Source organism: Narcine bancroftii, chromosome 4, assembly GCF_036971445.1.
Source record: "Narcine bancroftii isolate sNarBan1 chromosome 4, sNarBan1.hap1, whole genome shotgun sequence".
Taxonomy (NCBI): domain Eukaryota; kingdom Metazoa; phylum Chordata; class Chondrichthyes; order Torpediniformes; family Narcinidae; genus Narcine; species Narcine bancroftii.
Genome location: NC_091472.1, coordinates 312,187,881 through 312,205,230, shown reverse-complemented (window position 1 = coordinate 312,205,230; position 17,350 = coordinate 312,187,881). Strand labels below are relative to the sequence as shown.

Below are 17,350 nucleotides of genomic sequence, written 5' to 3'. Positions count from 1 at the left end.
ATGTATATTCACCTAATGAAGAAGATCAAAAATTTATGCAAGATATCTTTTTGAAGATAGCAGACACGCAAAGGAACATACTAATAGGAGGGGATTTCAACCTTAATTTGGATTCAAACATGGATAAAACTGGGAAAAAAATTAACAGAAAGAATAAAGTAACCAAATTTATAATTAAATCGATGCAAGAAATGCAACTTTTGGATATATGGAGGAAACAACACCCAAAGGAAAAGGAATATTCATATTATTCGGGTAGACATAAAACATACTCAAGAATAGACCTATTCCTGTTATCAGCTCGCATGCGAGAGAGTTAGGAAAACGGAATATAAAGCTAGAATATTATCGGACCACTCACCCCTGTTATTGACAATAGAGTTAGAGGACATCCCACCAAGAATGTATAGATGGAGATTAAACTCCATGCTACTTAAAAGGCAGGATTTTAGAGAATTCATTGAACGACAAATTAAAATGTACTTTGAAATAAATACGGAATCAGTGAAAGATTAGTTTATACTATGGGATGCAATGAAAGCGTTCATCAGAGGGCAAATAATAAGTTATGTAACTAAGATGAAGAAGGACTACAATCAGGAAACAGAGCAGTTGGAAAGGGAAATAGTAAATATAGAAAAATAATTAGCAATGAAGGAAGACACAACTAAAAGAAGAGAATTGGCAGATAAAAAAATAAAATATGAAACACTACAAACATATAAGGTGGAGAAGAATATAATGAAGACAAAACAGAAATATTATGAACTAGGAGAAAAAACGCACAAAATTCTAGCATGGCTGCTTAAGACAGAACAAACTAAGAGAATGGTATTGGCATTAAGGAAAAAAGACAAGCAAATCACATATAATCCAACGGAGATTAATGAAAACTTCAGAGAATTCTACCAACAATTATATCAAACTGAAAACGAAGGGAAAGAAGACAAAATAGATGAATTTTTAACTAAAATTGAACTACCAAAATTACAAATAGAGGAACAAAATAAATTAACAAAACCATTTGAAATAGAAGAAATACAGGAGATAATAAAAAAACTACCGAACAATAAAACACCAAGAGAAGATGGATTCCCAATAGAATTCTATAAAACATTTAAAGATTTATTAATTCCTCCCCTTCTGGAAGTAATCAACCAGATTGATAAAACACAAAGCTTACCAGATTCATGCAAAACAGCAATAATTACAGTAATACCAAAGACAGGGAAAGATCCACTCGCACCAGCGTCATATAGACCAATATCTTTACTTAACACAGATTAAGATAATAGCTAAACTATTAGCAAACAGATTAGCTGACTATGTACCAAAAATAGTAAATCTAGACCAAACTGGATTTATTAAAAAAAGATGAACAACAGACAATATCTGTAAATTTATTAACTTAATTCATGCAGTAGAAGGAAATAAAACTCCAACAGTAGCAGTTGCTTTAGACGCAGAGAAGGCCTTTGACAGAGTAGAATGGAATTATTTATTCAAAGTATTGCAAAAATTCAGTTTACCAGAGAAGTATATTAGTTGGATTAAAGCATTATATAAGGGGGCATTGGCGAAAGTGACAGTAAATGGATATATATCAAAGCAATTTAACTTAAGCAGATCAACAAGGCAGGGATGCCCACTATCACCCTTATTGTTCGCGTTAGCTATAGAACCACTAGCAGAATTGATAAGAACAGAAAATAATATAAAAGGGATAAAAATAAAAGACAAGGAATATAAAATCAGTTTATTTGTGGATGATGTTATAGTATACTTAACAGAACCAGAACTATCAATAAAAGAATTATATAAGAAATTGAAGGAATATGGAGAAGTGTCGGGTTACAAGATAAACGTAAATAAAAGTGAAGCAATGCCAATGAATAATGCGGATTTCTCAAAATTTAAGAAAGAATCACCATTCAGATGGCAAACGCAAGCAATGCGATACCTAGGTATACAAATAAATAAAAACCTTGGCCATCTATATAAACTTAATTAGTATCCACTAATGAAAAGATTACAAGATGACTTAGAGCATTGGAAAGACTTACCACTAACACTGATAGGAAGGATAAAGTGTATTAAAATGAACATTTTCCCAAGGATACAATACCTATTTCAGACATTACCAATACGCTTAACAGAGAAATTCTTCAAGGAGTTAAAGAAAATAATAAGGAAATTTTTATGGAAAGGGGGGAAACCGAGGATAGCACTAGATAAATTAACAGAATAGTATAAACAAGGAGGCTTACAGCTACCAAACTTTAAAAATTATTATAGAGCCGCACAATTAAGATACCTATCAGATTTTTATCAAACAAGGGAAAAGCCAGATTGGACTAGATTAGAACTAGATAAAATAGGGGAGAAGATACCTGAACATATATTATATAAATAGGATGAAAATTGGTACAACGTAGGAATTCTCTGGTATTGCATCATCTGCTCAACATTTGGAAGAAGATTCATGTAGAAAGGAATAAAACAAATTACCAACTACCAAAACTAATACTGACGCAAAATCAGATAATCCCTTTTACAATAGATAACCTTTCCTTTAGAGAATGGGAGAAAAAAGGGATCAAAAGAATAGAAAATTGTTTTTCGGGAAATAAATTATTATCCTTTGAACAATTGAAGGATAAACATAATATAACTCACAATACAATGTTGGCATACTACCAACTGAAATCCTACTTGAAGGACAAATTGGGAAACAGTCTGAGGTTACCAGAAGGAAGTAATTTTGAATGTGTGATTACAGACACAATGATAATCAAAAAATTTGTAACAAACATGTATATTAAACTACAAGAAAAGGAGAACAAGGAAACAAATGGTAAAACTAAACAAAAATGGGAACAAGATCTAAACATAAAGATAAAGAATGAAACATGGGAGAAGCTATGCTCCGGAACTATGAGAAATACAATAAACACGAGGTTACATATGATACAATATAACTGGATACACAGGCTATACATTACACCTCAAAAGTTAAATAAATGGGACCCAACAGTATCTGACAGATGTTTTCGCTGTAAAAAGGAAACGGGAACAACAGTGAAAAAATTTTGGGAAGATCTAAACCAGATATTAAATAAAATCACAAGAAGCAATATACCAAAAAACCCAGAGATCTTCCTCCTAAGTAACATAAAAAACAAAGAATTTGGACTTGATTTGGATGGAGCACAAAAAAGATTTGTTATGATAGCTCTAGCCGTAGCAAAAAAATGTATTATGTCAGCCTGGAAATTAGAAGATAACTTGAGAATACAACAATGGTATATAGAAATGAATAAATGTATTCCATTAGAAAAAATAACATATAATTTAAGAAATAATATTACAATATTTGAACAAATATGGGAGCCATACATGAAACATAATAGAGAAAACCTACCAGGGACATCTACCACCTAAAATGACAGAAGGAGAAGAGAATGAAAAGAATTGACTCAGTGGAATTTCTTGTTTATTTTTATTGAGTGACAACATTGTTTGACGGGTTTAATGTATCTTATATTCTGAACTTTAAATAAATGGGAGGGGAGATGAGGGAGGGAGGGAGGGGAGGAGGGAAGGGGGAAGAAAACGACACTATATATTTAAGAAGGAAAATGTATGTATCTTGATCAATATGGTTTATAGTGTGAAAAATAAAAAATTTAAAAAAAAACTGTTACTTTTCCATCCTGTAACACCACTCTGTTCGCTCAACTTCCTTTGACACCTGTTCTCAACTTCAAAGTTATCCAGCTCTGTTGTTCTGGGTCAGCCTACTTCTCCACCTCGTGGCCCATTTCCACCTTGCACAAGCTCACTTTAAGGCAATCATAAAAAAGATGCTGGTCAATCCTACCCTGTACCAACTACCTCTCCTGTGTACCCACAGTGTACTCTGATTTAACAGTGCAACAATTTTAATGTTCATTTCCAAATTCATTCATGGCCTTCATTTCTCACCAGATATTTGTGCCTCATGGACCTCTGGCAATTCAAGCATCTTCCAAATTTATTTGGTTTGGAATTGGTAGCTATGCTTTCAGCTTTCTAGGCCTGAAACTTCAAAATCTGCAGTCGAGTGATTCATATCAGGCGGCGGACTGTTGGAGACTGGCTGAAGGGGCACTGAAGGGCTGCCAGAGGTTCGAATCTGGAGCTCAGGCAGCTGATGATGGTTTGGACTGGAGTCTGTGTCTGCAGGAACATTGGAGGCAAATCCATGGACACTCGGTGACTCCGAGGGGGACTCTTTCTCTGAAAGAGTCACTTCAGGTCATTTCTGCCAATGGCAAATCTGTCTGCATTACTGCAGACTAAAGCAAATTTTGAGAAATATTGCACAGTTTTTATTACATGGCAATAAAGGAACCTTGAATCTTAAAATCTGCTCTCTAATTTCACTGATGAGAAAGTCTCATTGGAAGCTTGCACACAGCAGGGACACTACTTGCAACTTACCTTTTCATGACACACAGCCTGGCATCAACTTATGTTTTGTTTGAGACTGCTCCTGTCAGCAACTCAGGGCACATTTGGCTCTAGATAAATAGACATTGTTGATGACTGTGATTGGATAAAGTAGCAAGAATATCAGTGAAACTCTGCATCAACCAGTTCTGCCACAACCAGAGTATTATTTTGTTATTAAAAGGATTAACTACTACTGCCTGAGCAACTTAAACTCAGTGTTGACATTTCCACAACAAGAACCTTATGAGCTTGTCATAAGGACAAGATTTTAAAATTATATTTTTAATTTTAGACATACAGCATGGTAACAATTCCTTTCGGCCCATGCCACCCAATTACACCTACAACCCTTGGTACATTTTGAACAGTGGGAGGAAAATGAAGGACCTGGAGAAAGCCACTCAAGACAGAATGTACAAACTCCTTACAGTCAACGCCAAGACTCAAACCCAGGTCGCTGGTACTGAAACAACGTTGCACTAATCGCTATGCTAACCAGTGAGGCTACCATAGTCTAGGGTCCCGCGACTGCTGCAAATTGAGGGGCTAAGACCAGCAGTGAAGCGAGAACAGAGAAAGAGAAGCAAACAAAAGTCCCCTCAGACTCACCAAGTGTCCGTAGTTTTGCCTTCAGCGCCCTCATCAGCTAACTGATTTTGGCACACAGACTCTCAAGTGGTTGAGGAAAACAAGAGAAAACACCTAAACTACTTGTTTTATTCCAAAGATAAACTTTGCTCCCAATAAAAATATTATCAAAGGAAAACAACACAAAGCCATTTTACATTCATCATACCTGGGGAAGGGTTCAAGCTCAAAATGTTGACAATCTGTGCTACTGTTTGATCTGCTGAGTTTCTCCAGTATTGTAATTTTTCTTCAACCACAGTGTCTGCAGACTTGTGTTTTACCGTTATACATTCATACTGCCTTTTAGTCTACATATTCAGATTATGTCCATTGAAACTATAGAACGGGAGGCAAAACCACAGCTCGTGAGTCACATGCAGCTCTTTAGACATAATGTGCGGCTCCCAGAAATATGTTGGCTGAGTCAGGAATCGTACAAGCCGGTGCTCACAATGGTAGCATGGCTTGCAATCACGTGATTGTAGCATGTTGCGGGCAGTGAAATTAACAGAGTGTCAGTGTGTGACCAGGCCGCCCACCCTCTGAGGCTCCCGATGCCCTGACCGCGGATTATTGCCTCGGCCCTGGCTGCCCACACACTGGAGCTCCCGATGCCCCGCCACAGACTCTGGCCACCAGCCCATCCAAGCTCCCTACACCCAGAAAGTGGACTTACCAACGATAAACAAAATATTAGGAATGTATAGGTGTACTTTTTAATTAATGAAACTAATGCAAATCAGCAGTTTAAAAAAGAATATTAGATAGATGTCTTTCTTAATTTTTATGCAATTTTTTTGTCACAAAATGTGCATTTAAGAGTAAAAAGATGCATGTACAGATAATATTCATTCATTTCTTGTGGCCCCCCTCAAACATCTGATGTTTATCGTATGTGGCTCATACGTTAAGCAAGTTTAGCCACCCCTTCTATCAGGCCTGGCACTGAGAAAGTAAAATACTTTTGCGTTGCTTTCCTTAACTTTTCATTTTAAAACTGTGAATAAAATGCATCTTTGAAATAAACAAAGATTAACCTCAGTGTTTGCAGCTTCTCCTCAACCAGTGGACAGAATCTGTCTGCTAACATCAGCCCAGTCCAATATATGATAAATCTCTCGAACCTTTCAAGGAAAGGGACACAGGAAGATCAGAGCCAGCACCACCAGGCTGAGGAGCAGCTTCTACCCACGGACGGTTGAGATTTGTTTGGAATTAAGATTAAATAAATTTCAAATAGCATTCTTGAGACAAGTATGAGCTGATGCAAAAAAATGTATTGCAATGAATTGGAAAAATGATAAGGAGTTGAATTTATTTTGATGGGATACAGAATTGAAATCTTGTATACCATTGGAAAAATAACAATTTAACAGGATAATTATTTTTTTTCTATTGCAGAGTTTGGAGCCCTTATTTAGATTATATGGGTTTAAAATTTTAAATACTTCTGCCTTGGAGTGGTGAAATATCTCAACCCACGATATTTATCGATGTCATTATCGCTTACATCTCCCTTCTCTATCCTTTCATTTGTATTTACAAGGGGTAGTTAGGGGGGAGTTTGGAGGGTAGTTTTAGTAAGGGGTATATAGTTTTTGTTATATGCCAAGTATATCTATTAATATTTTATAACTTATATTAAGGTTACTAATTTTATGTATCATGGTTTACATTTTAAATAAAATATTCATTAAAAATTGCGACCAAAGGAACCACTCACAACATCTGAAACTCTCACATTTACAAAAACAATATGTATTGATTTATTGGTATAGATGACATACTTGACCTGCATACGTTTGCCTGTATGTGTGTTACGTCTGCATGTATGTCTGCGTTCTTTGCATCGAGGTCTGGAGAACTCTGGTTCAATCAGAGGACTTGATCCTCAAACTAAACGCCGAAGCCAAGCTCATGAGCCTCTGACCCCCCCTCCCCCCCAGCCCAACCCCGACCCCCCTCCCCCCCAGCCCGTCCCGACCCGCCTTTACCCCCAGCCCGTCCCCGACCCCCCTTTTCCCCAGCCCAACCCCGACCCCCCGTCCCCCCTCCCCCCCAGCCCGTCCCCTCCCCCCTCCCCGTCCCCGACCCCCCCCCGCCCCGAGCCCATCCCCTCCCCCTCCCCGTCCCCGACCCCCCCTCCCCCCCAGCCCGTCCCGACCCGCCTTTACCCCCAGCCCGTCCCCGACCCCCCTTTTCCCCAGCCCAACCCCGACCCCCCGTCCCCCCTCCCCCCCAGCCCGTCCCCTCCCCCCTCCCCGTCCCCGACCCCCCCTCCGCCCCCAGCCCGTCCCCTCCCCCCTCCCCCCAGCCCGTCCCCGACCCCCCCTCCCCCCCAGCCCGTCCCGACCCGCCTTTACCCCCAGCCCGTCCCCGACCCCCCTTTTCCCCAGCCCAACCCCGACCCCCCGTCCCCCCTCCCCCCCAGCCCGTCCCCTCCCCCCTCCCCCCAGCCCGTCCCCGACCCCCCTCCCCCCCAGCCCGTCCCCTCCCCCCCCCAGCCCGTCCCCGACCCCCCCTCCCCCCCCAGCCCGTCCCCGACCCCCCCTCCCCCCCCAGCCCGTCCCCGACCCCCCCTCCCCCCCCAGCCCGTCCCCTCCCCCCTCCCCCCAGCCCGTCCCCGACCCCCCTCCCCCCCAGCCCGTCCCCGACCCCCCCTCCCCCCCCAGCCCGTCCCCTCCCCCCTCCCCCCAGCCCGTCCCCGACCCCCCTCCCCCCCAGCCCGTCCCCGACCCCCCCTCCCCCCCCAGCCCGTCCCCTCCCCCCTCCCCCCAGCCCGTCCCCGACCCCCCCTCCCCCCCCAGCCCGTCCCCGACCCCCCCTCCCCCCCCAGCCCGTCCCCGACCCCCCCTCCCCCCACAGCCCGTCCCCGACCCGCCTCACTAGGCCCGATCCCCGGGGCTGGGTCCACTCGCGTAGCCGTCGACGGTGCGGGGGCGCCGGGAGCAGGGCGGGACGCGACGCCGGAGACCAGGGCCCGGTGGGAGGGAGGGGGCGAGGGGGGGGGGGCGAGGGGGGGGGTCGAGGGGGGGGGTCGACCCGGGTCACACTCACGCTGAACTCCTGCAGGTCGCAGCACGGGAAGGAGCGCGAGTGGAAGAGCGAATCCACCCAGTCCGCCATCTTGTCGCCGGAGGAGCGGGGCGAGGGCCTGGGGGCGGGGCCAGTGGGGAGGGGCGGGGCCAGAGGGGAGGGGCGGGGCCAGAGGGGAGGGGCGGGGCCAGAGGGGAGTGGGCGTGGCCGCGCGGCTCCAGGCTCCGGGGCGGGGCGCGAGTGGATATCTCGGTGGTGTGGGATGGTACCCAGTGGGGGGGCCTGGGTGGTCCTGCCCTGTGGGGCCTGGGTGGTCCTGCCCAGTGGGGCCAGGGTGGTCCTGCCCTGTGGGGCCTGGGTGGTCCTGCCCTGTGGGGCCTGGGTGGTCCTGCCCTGTGGGGCCAGGGTGGTCCTGTCCAGTGGGGCCTGGGTGGTCCTGCCCTGTGGGGCCTGGGTGGTCCTGCCCAGTGGGGCCAGGGTGGTCCTGCCCTGTGGGGCCAGGGTGGTCCTGCCCTGTGGGGCCAGGGTGGTCCTGCCCTGTGGGGTCAGGGTGGTCCTTCCTTGTGGGGCCAGGGTGGTCCTGTCCAGTGGGGCCTGGGTGGTCCTGCCCTGTGGGGCCAGGGTGGTCCTGCCCTGTGGGGCCAGGGTGGTCCTGCCCAGTGGGGCCAGGGTGGTCCTGCCCTGTGGGGCCAGGGTGGTCCTGCCCAGTGGGGCCAGGGTGGTCCTGCCCTGTGGGGCCAGGGTGGTCCTTCCTTGTGGGGCCAGGGTGGTCCTGTCCAGTGGGGCCTGGGTGGTCCTGCCCTGTGGGGCCAGGGTGGTCCTGCCCTGTGGGGCCAGGGTGGTCCTGCCCAGTGGGGCCAGGGTGGTCCTGCCCTGTGGGGCCAGGGTGGTCCTGCCCAGTGGGGCCAGGGTGGTCCTGCCCTGTGGGGCCAGGGTGGTCCTGCCCTGTGGGGTCAGGGTGGTCCTTCCTTGTGGGGCCAGGGTGGTCCTGTCCAGTGGGGCCTGGGTGGTCCTGCCCTGTGGGGCCAGGGTGGTCCTGTCCAGTGGGGCCTGGGTGGTCCTGCCCTGTGGGGCCTGGGTGGTCCTGCCCAGTGGGGCCAGGGTGGTCCTGCCCTGTGGGGCCTGGGTGGTCCTGCCCTGTGGGGCCAGGGTGGTCCTGCCCTGTGGGGCCAGGGTGGTCCTGCCCAGTGGGGCCAGGGTGGTCCTGCCCTGTGGGGCCAGGGTGGTCCTGCCCTGTGGGGTCAGGGTGGTCCTTCCTTGTGGGGCCAGGGTGGTCCTGTCCAGTGGGGCCTGGGTGGTCCTGCCCTGTGGGGCCAGGGTGGTCCTGTCCAGTGGGGCCTGGGTGGTCCTGCCCTGTGGGGCCAGGGTGGTCCTGCCCTGTGGGGCCAGGGTGGTCCTGCCCTGTGGGGTCAGGGTGGTCCTTCCTTGTGGGGCCAGGGTGGTCCTGTCCAGTGGGGCCTGGGTGGTCCTGCCCTGTGGGGCCAGGGTGGTCCTGCCCTGTGGGGCCAGGGTGGTCCTGCCCAGTGGGGCCAGGGTGGTCCTGCCCTGTGGGGCCAGGGTGGTCCTGCCCAGTGGGGCCAGGGTGGTCCTGCCCTGTGGGGCCAGGGTGGTCCTGCCCTGTGGGGTCAGGGTGGTCCTTCCTTGTGGGGCCAGGGTGGTCCTGTCCAGTGGGGCCTGGGTGGTCCTGCCCTGTGGGGCCAGGGTGGTCCTGCCCTGTGGGGCCAGGGTGGTCCTGCCCAGTGGGGCCAGGGTGGTCCTGCCCTGTGGGGCCAGGGTGGTCCTGCCCAGTGGGGCCAGGGTGTTCCTGCCCTGTGGGGCCAGGGTGGTCCTGCCCTGTGGGGTCAGGGTGGTCCTTCCTTGTGGGGCCAGGGTGGTCCTGTCCAGTGGGGCCTGGGTGGTCCTGCCCTGTGGGGCCAGGGTGGTCCTGTCCAGTGGGGCCTGGGTGGTCCTGCCCTGTGGGGCCTGGGTGGTCCTGCCCAGTGGGGCCAGGGTGGTCCTGCCCTGTGGGCCTGGGTGGTCCTGCACTGTGGGGCCAGGGTGGTCCTGCCCTGTGGGGCCAGGGTGGTCCTGCCCAGTGGGGCCAGGGTGGACCTGCCCTGTGGGGCCAGGGTGGTCCTGCCCTGTGGGGTCAGGGTGGTCCTTCCTTGTGGGGCCAGGGTGGTCCTGTCCAGTGGGGCCTGGGTGGTCCTGCCCTGTGGGGCCAGGGTGGTCCTGTCCAGTGGGGCCTGGGTGGTCCTGCCCTGTGGGGCCTGGGTGGTCCTGCCCAGTGGGGCCAGGGTGGTCCTGCCCTGTGGGGCCTGGGTGGTCCTGCCCTGTGGGGCCAGGGTGGTCCTGCCCTGTGGGGCCAGGGTGGTCCTGCCCAGTGGGGCCAGGGTGGTCCTGCCCTGTGGGGCCAGGGTGGTCCTGCCCTGTGGGGTCAGGGTGGTCCTTCCTTGTGGGGCCAGGGTGGTCCTGTCCAGTGGGGCCTGGGTGGTCCTGCCCTGTGGGGCCAGGGTGGTCCTGTCCAGTGGGGCCTGGGTGGTCCTGCCCTGTGGGGCCTGGGTGGTCCTGCCCAGTGGGGCCAGGGTGGTCCTGCCCTGTGGGGCCTGGGTGGTCCTGCCCTGTGGGGCCAGGGTGGTCCTGCCCTGTGGGGCCAGGGTGGTCCTGCCCAGTGGGGCCAGGGTGGTCCTGCCCTGTGGGGCCAGGGTGGTCCTGTCCAGTGGGGCCAGGGTGGTCCAGCCCAGTGGGGTCAGGGTGGTCCTTCCTTGTGGGGCCAGGGTGGTCCTGCCCTGTGGTGGTCAGGGTGGTTCTACCCTGTGGGGCCAGGGTGGTTCTACCCTGTGGGGCCAGGGTGGTCCTGCCCTGTGGGGCCTGGGTGGTCCTGCCCTGTGGGGCCTGGGTGGTCCTGCCCTGTGGGGCCAGGGTGGTCCTGCCCAGTGGGGCCAGGGTGGTCCTGCCCTGTGGGGCCAGGGTGGTCCTGTCCAGTGGGGCCAGGGTGGTCCTGCCCAGTGGGGTCAGGGTGGTCCTTCCTTGTGGGGCCAGGGTGGTCCTGTCCAGTGGGGCCTGGGTGGTCCTGCCCTGTGGGGCCAGGGTGGTACTGTCCAGTGGGGCCTGGGTGGTCCTGCCCTGTGGGGCCTGGGTGGTCCTGCCCAGTGGGGCCAGGGTGGTCCTGCCCTGTGGGGCCTGGGTGGTCCTGCCCTGTGGGGCCAGGGTGGTCCTGCCCTGTGGGGCCTGGGTGGTCCTGCCCTGTGGGGCCAGGGTGGTCCTGCCCAGTGGGGCCAGGGTGGTCCTGCCCTGTGGGGCCAGGGTGGTCCTGCCCAGTGGGGCCAGGGTGGTCCTGCCCTGTGGGGCCAGGGTGGTCCTGTCCAGTGGGGCCAGGGTGGTCCTGCCCAGTGGGGTCAGGGTGGTCCTTCCTTGTGGGGCCAGGGTGGTCCTGTCCAGTGGGGCCTGGGTGGTCCTGCCCTGTGGGGCCAGGGTGGTCCTGTCCAGTGGGGCCTGGGTGGTCCTGCCCTGTGGGGCCTGGGTGGTCCTGCCCAGTGGGGCCAGGGTGGTCCTGCCCTGTGGGGCCTGGGTGGTCCTGCCCTGTGGGGCCAGGGTGGTCCTGCCCTGTGGGGCCTGGGTGGTCCTGCCCTGTGGGGCCAGGGTGGTCCTGCCCAGTGGGGCCAGGGTGGTCCTGCCCTGTGGGGCCAGGGTGGTCCTGCCCTGTGGGGCCAGGGTGGTCCTGTCCAGTGGGGCCAGGGTGGTCCTGCCCAGTGGGGTCAGGGTGGTCCTTCCTTGTGGGGCCAGGGTGGTCCTGCCCTGTGGTGGTCAGGGTGGTTCTACCCTGTGGGGCCAGGGTGGTCCTACCCTGTGGGGCCAGGGTGGTCCTGCCCTGTGGGGCCTGGGTGGTCCTGCCCTGTGGGGCCTGGGTGGTCCTGCCCTGTGGGGCCAGGGTGGTCCTGCCCAGTGGGGCCAGGGTGGTCCTGCCCTGTGGGGCCAGGGTGGTCCTGTCCAGTGGGGCCAGGGTGGTCCTGCCCAGTGGGGTCAGGGTGGTCCTGCCCTGTGGGGCCTGGGTGGTCCTGCCCTGTGGGGCCAGGGTGGTCCTGCCCTGTGGGGCCTGGGTGGTCCTGCCCTGTGGGGCCTGGGTGGTCCTGCCCTGTGGGGCCAGGGTGGTCCTGCCCTGTGGGGCCTGGGTGGTCCTGCCCTGTGGGGCCAGGGTGGTCCTGTCCAGTGGGGCCAGGGTGGTCCTGCCCAGTGGGGTCAGGGTGGTCCTTCCTTGTGGGGCCAGGGTGGTCCTGCCCTGTGGTGGTCAGGGTGGTTCTACCCTGTGGGGCCAGGGTGGTTCTACCCTGTGGGGCCAGGGTGGTTCTACCCTGTGGGGCCAGGGTGGTTCTACCCTGTGGGGCCAGGGTGGTCCTGCCCAGTGAAGCCAGGGTGGTTCAGGATGGTACACTGTGGGGCCAGGATGGGCCGGGAAGGTCTTGTGCAGTCCATTATGATCCAAGGTGGTTTGGGACAGTCATGGGCAGTCCATTATCATCCATAATCATCCGGGATGGTACATTGTTGGGCTATGGTGGTCTGGAACTGTCTTGGGCAGTCTGTTATCATCCGGCATGGCCAGAGGTGGTCTGGGATGTTCCAAGGTGGTCCCAGAGTGCTCCGGGATGGTCTGGGGTGGTCAGCGGTATTCCGGGATTGTCTGTGGTAGTCTAGAATGGTCTGGGATGGTCCGGGGTGGTCCAGGGTGGTTCGAGGTAGTCTGATACAGTTCAGGATGCTCCAGGTTTACTGCTGAATGTCCAGGATGATCTGAGGTGGTCCAGGATGGTCTGGAGTGATCCAGGATAGTCTGGGATGTTCCAGGACAGTCTAGGATGGTCTGGGATGGACCGGGGTGGTCCAAGGTTATCCAGACAGTCCAGGGTAATCCAGGATGGTCTGAAACGGTTCAAGGTGGTCTGGGGTGGTTAAGGATGGTTCAGGTAATTTGAAATGCTCCAGGTTGGCCCAGGATGGTCTGGAGTAGTCCAGAGTCATCTGCATTAATCCTTGGTGGTCTGGGGAGTTCCGAGTTGTCCAACATGGTCCAGAGTGGTCCAAACCAGCCTGAGTAATCTGGGATGTTCCAGGCTGAAGGCTGGAGGTGGTCTGGGGTGGTCCAGGATGCTTCAGGATGGTTCGGGGTGAGAGCCAGAGTGGGTCCAGGATGGCTAGGATGGTCTGGAGTGAGGGCTGGGGATGGTATTAGGTGGTCCAGGATGTTCCTAAGTGATCTGGGACTGTCTGGAATGGTCTGGGGTGGTCCAGGATGGTCCAGGGTAGTGTGACAAGGTTCAGGGTGTCTTTAGTTGGCCGGGGGGTACAAGGGTAGCCAGGAGTTGTTCAAGATGATCCGGGGTGTTCTGAAATTGCAGGGTGGCTGGACCCGATAGTCCAAGGTGGTCCAGGCTGGCAAAATGACCATGTATTGGTAGTACCAAAAACTGTACTCAATATACACATGCAAATAAATAAAGAAATTAAAACAAACTGACTGTGGAAAGCAGAAAGGAAGAAAAGATCAATAAAGTGCAAAAGTAAGACTCCTTAAATGAGTGTCTGATTGAATTTGTCATTGAAAAGTCTGACAGTGGAGGGGTAGCAGCTATTCCTGAACCTGGTGGCCCAAGACGTGGCACCTAGACCTCTTTCCTCATGGCAGCAGTGAGAACAGAGCATGTGCTGGGTGGTGTGGATCCTGGATGATCACTGCTGCTCTCCAACGGCAGCGTATCCTGTAGATGTTCTCGATAGTGGGGAGGGTTTTGCTTGTGTTGTCCTGGGCTGTGTCCATTATGAGGGATTTATGCTCAGGGGTTGTAATGCTATCGATCAACCACATTAGACTGAGAGTCATGATTAATAGGCTTTAATTACCTTTAAGACATCAGTACAGCCTTTATGGGGATTTATGAGGGGAGTCACAGGTGCAGGGGGCGGTCCAGCCCATATCGTATGTTCATCCAGACAGTGCTAATAGCTATACAGTGGTTCCATCACATTCACCCCTTCTTTTAAAACAAGTCTGGTGGGGTGAAGTGATTCAATGTCAATTACTGGTTCAGCCTGTCCAATGGTCTCATCTGTTGTGGCCATCGCAGGGCTTGCTATGGTTCAGCTGCTGGCTCCCAGGCAGTGTCTTGTACGACAGGCTGTGCCCCCAGTGGTTGAGGATGGTTAATAGGACCTTTGGGTTGCCTGGTCTGGGGCTGGGCTTGGGCTTCGGGTGCAATTAGTGGCGCCAGCTGGCCGGGGATACCGTGAATGGATGTTGATCGGTTGGTCAAGGGGTCCCCTGCGTGCGCCAGTCTCAGATGGAAACTGTGTCTTGCTGCCCATCCTGGTACTCCACAAAAGCATATTGGGGGTTTGCATGGAGGAGGTGGACCTTCTCGATCAGAGCGTCAGTCTTGTGGCTCCTGGTACGCTCCAGGAGCAGGACAGGCCCGGGGTCATCTGCCAGGATGGCAGGCCATGTTTGGAGGGGAGATCAGGTGGTTTGAAAATTGGTAGTTGCGGACCGTGGGGAGGGGGCATGGCCTTTCAACCTGCATTCGGATGCTCTTGAGCTGGCACTGTATGATTGGAGCGCAGAGCTGTGGCATAATAAGAAAGTTCTTGTACTCATGGTGCAGCTGCCGTAGATCTCAGCTGAGTGGGATATTGAGGCCAAAGTGTTTACTCTTTGCTGGAGTTACCGCAATGAGTAGCACTGGTGCCTGGGTGAATGTAGCTCTCTGTGCTCCCTGTATCTAATAGGCAGTTCATGATGCGACTGTTTACCTCGATGTCTTTCATGGTCTTGGCCAGTTGATGTGGGCTGTCCTGATCCAGGGTAATCGAGGCCAATGTCTTATTGCTGTCAGAATCGCTGTTGTAGTACTGGTTTGAGGCTGCCTCCAAAATGGCTGCTCCCATGCCACTCATGCGATGCTGCTCCTCGCCACCAGAAGTGACGCGGGAAGTGGTGCTGTCCTGGTTTGCCGTCCCCATGGTCCCGCCAAGCCGTTCCCCGCGACCAGAAGTGGAGCTGGAAGTGGCACGATCCAAGATGGTGGCAGCTGCCGGCGCATGTGGCGCTGCTGGAGGAAGGTTGGGGCCTACATAACATTCCTGTAGTGTCCCTTCTTCCCGCAGGTGGAACATATAGCACTTCAGGCTCTCTTACGAGGAATTGTCACATGGCCGCAGAATTGGCACTTTGGGTGCTCGATGGCGCCAGCAGTGACCTGGAACCCCACGACCCAAGATGGCGGTGCCTGTGCTCTCCACGTAGCAGCCGCTTTTCCCGAGGAGAAGACCTCCGCATTCAGCTGTGCAGTCTCGAGTGCTTTTGCCAGGTCGATGAGTTCTTGCAGGCTTCGATCGCCCTTTTCCAAGGGTCTCTCTCTGATCTGATCAGACTTGAATCCAGCCATACATGCATCATGTATCAGTTCCTCTAAATGAACAGCAGCAGAGAGTGATGCACTATTGAGCAGAAAAGCAGACACAAAACATAAGGACTGTTCAACAGGCTTTATTCTACACAAACTTCCACAGAGCTGGCTGTGAGAGTAGCTGGGACTGACCTTGAGGGGTTGGATGTGGCTTCTATCCTGGAGGGTGATTGACAGTTGACCGGGTGGGGCTTGGTCCATTCAGGTCGGCTGATTGACAGCCGCCCAGGTGTTGTCTTGTCCACCATTGCTCTTCCTACAGGTACAAAGGTTGCTCCCTGCAGTAGGCTAGTGGTGTATCACCACACAGAGATATCTCTGCAGCTGCAGGCTCCCCCCAGCTCACACAGGGCCCACATGTATTCATCCACTGACTCACCAGGTGCTTATCTGCAACTGGCATAGATGGCATTCATCGGGGTCCGATATTGTCTCTGCAGGAGCTCCTTTGCAGTTGAGTAAGTATCGCAGTTCCTCATCATCTGACAAACGTGGTGGTCGACCTGAGCGAAGTGTAGATCTTGTTTATCTTCCTCACTCTGCACATCATTGCATCTCATGAAAGCGCTGAGGCACTGCAGCCATTGATCGAATTTGATGGAAGCCTCCAGATCTTTAGGGTCAGTGTCCAGTTTATCCGCGCCTTGTCCATGGCCCAAAAGCTCCTCTAAATCCCCCACCCCCAAAGAAGAGGGACAAGAAAACCACAACAGGAGCACTTCACCCGCCAATACTTTTAAACCTGTGTATATATATTCATAGAGACCCATAAGAGAAAGGGAATGTTCGAGATCCATTCAAATTTAATAACGACCATTTGTAAATATGGGCTCCATATTTCACAAAAAATATGATATTTATCTCTTAAATTGTATGTAATTTTCTCAAGTGGAATACAACTCCGAACTTCTGCATGCCATCTGTCCATTCCCAGATCAGTGTCTGACTTCCAAGTTATAGCAATACATTTTCGAGCTCAGTGGTTCTCCATCTTTTTCTTTCCACTCACATCCCACTTTAACTAATCCCTATGCCATCGGTGCTGTGTGATTAGTAAGGGATTGCTTAAGGTTGGATGTGAGTGGGAAGGGAAGGTTGAGAATCACTGCTCTAGACCCATTTTGCTTGAGAAAAATTGTCAATAGCCCATTTCCTTTGGAGTTCTGAAACTGTGCACATAATGAGTCAATGAGGGTCAATTAAAACAGTGGTTTTCAACCTTTTTCTTTCCACCCGCATCCCACCTTAAGCAATCCCTTACTCATCAGAGAGCATCGATGTGGTAGGTGAGTGGAAAGAAAAAGGTTGAGATCCACTGCGTTAGCAGATGATATAGGTTGGAAGGGGGAGAAAAAGGAGCTGGGGCAGCACGGTTAGTGTAGCAGTTAGCCCAACACTATTACAGCGCCAGTGTGGGAGTGGGGGGCAGAGTTGAAATGATTGGTCACCGGGAGATCCCGGATACTGATGCAGACAGTGAGAAGGTGCTCAGTGAAGCCCGTGCCCAGTCTCCCCGGTGTAGAGAAGGTCACGATGGGAGCCCCGGATGCAGTAGATCAATCCCATGGATAAACAAATCCTTCACTTGGAAGGACTACTTAGGGTCCCGACGGTGACAGAGTTGCTAATTCTACTGCCTACTCTACCTGTGCTGAGTATCGTCAGAGAGTTGAAAGTCTCCTGTGTTAAAGATTTACGTGAGTCTCCCATTGTTATATTTCTGTGGTTTTTATATGACCAGGCAAGGCCAA

The 17,350-nt window shown here is 52.3% G+C and overlaps 2 protein-coding genes across 10 annotated transcripts in view; both read right to left on the bottom strand.

Annotated features, from left to right (window-relative positions):
- The window catches only part of cnppd1 (cyclin Pas1/PHO80 domain containing 1), a 77,159-nt gene extending 68,885 nt beyond the window's left edge, over nt 1-8,274 (bottom strand). For 4 of the 9 annotated variants that reach the window (XM_069935916.1, XM_069935915.1, XM_069935923.1 and 1 more), the window contains exon 1: nt 8,182-8,274. In XM_069935916.1, coding sequence (XP_069792017.1) covers nt 8,182-8,250 — 69 coding nt within the window. In that variant the 5' untranslated portion in view covers nt 8,251-8,274. Of the gene's footprint in view, nt 1-3,704; nt 3,842-4,482; nt 4,563-5,290; nt 5,461-6,161; nt 6,249-8,181 lie in introns of all 9 variants that reach the window. The other 5 variants (XM_069935919.1, XM_069935918.1, XM_069935921.1 and 2 more) reach the window with 5 other exon arrangements.
- A 431-nt stretch (nt 8,275-8,705) lies between these two features.
- On the bottom strand, nt 8,706-12,736 carry LOC138762486 (mucin-5AC-like). Its single transcript, XM_069936238.1, has 4 exons — nt 12,681-12,736; nt 11,986-12,534; nt 8,793-11,884; nt 8,706-8,740 (listed from the first exon to the last, which is right to left on the bottom strand). Exons 1-4 carry the CDS (start codon nt 12,734-12,736, stop codon nt 8,706-8,708), a joined length of 3,732 nt encoding a protein of 1,243 aa, XP_069792339.1.
- Between the last annotated feature and the right edge of the window lie 4,614 nt (nt 12,737-17,350).

Bases quoted from the DNA above. Each gene is read 5' to 3' on its own strand.
- LOC138762486 (XM_069936238.1), bottom strand. From the start codon at position 12,736: ATGCCGGATGATAACAGACTGCCCAAGACAGTTCCAGACCACCATAGC. The intron at 12,535-12,680 runs GTACCATCCCGG...TTCACTGGGCAG, and splicing joins GACCACCATAGCCCAACAAT to GACCACCCTGGCCCCACAGG. The intron at 8,741-8,792 runs GCAGGACCACCC...CCCACTGGACAG, and splicing joins GACCACCCTGGCCCCACAGG to GACCACCCTGGCCCCACAAG.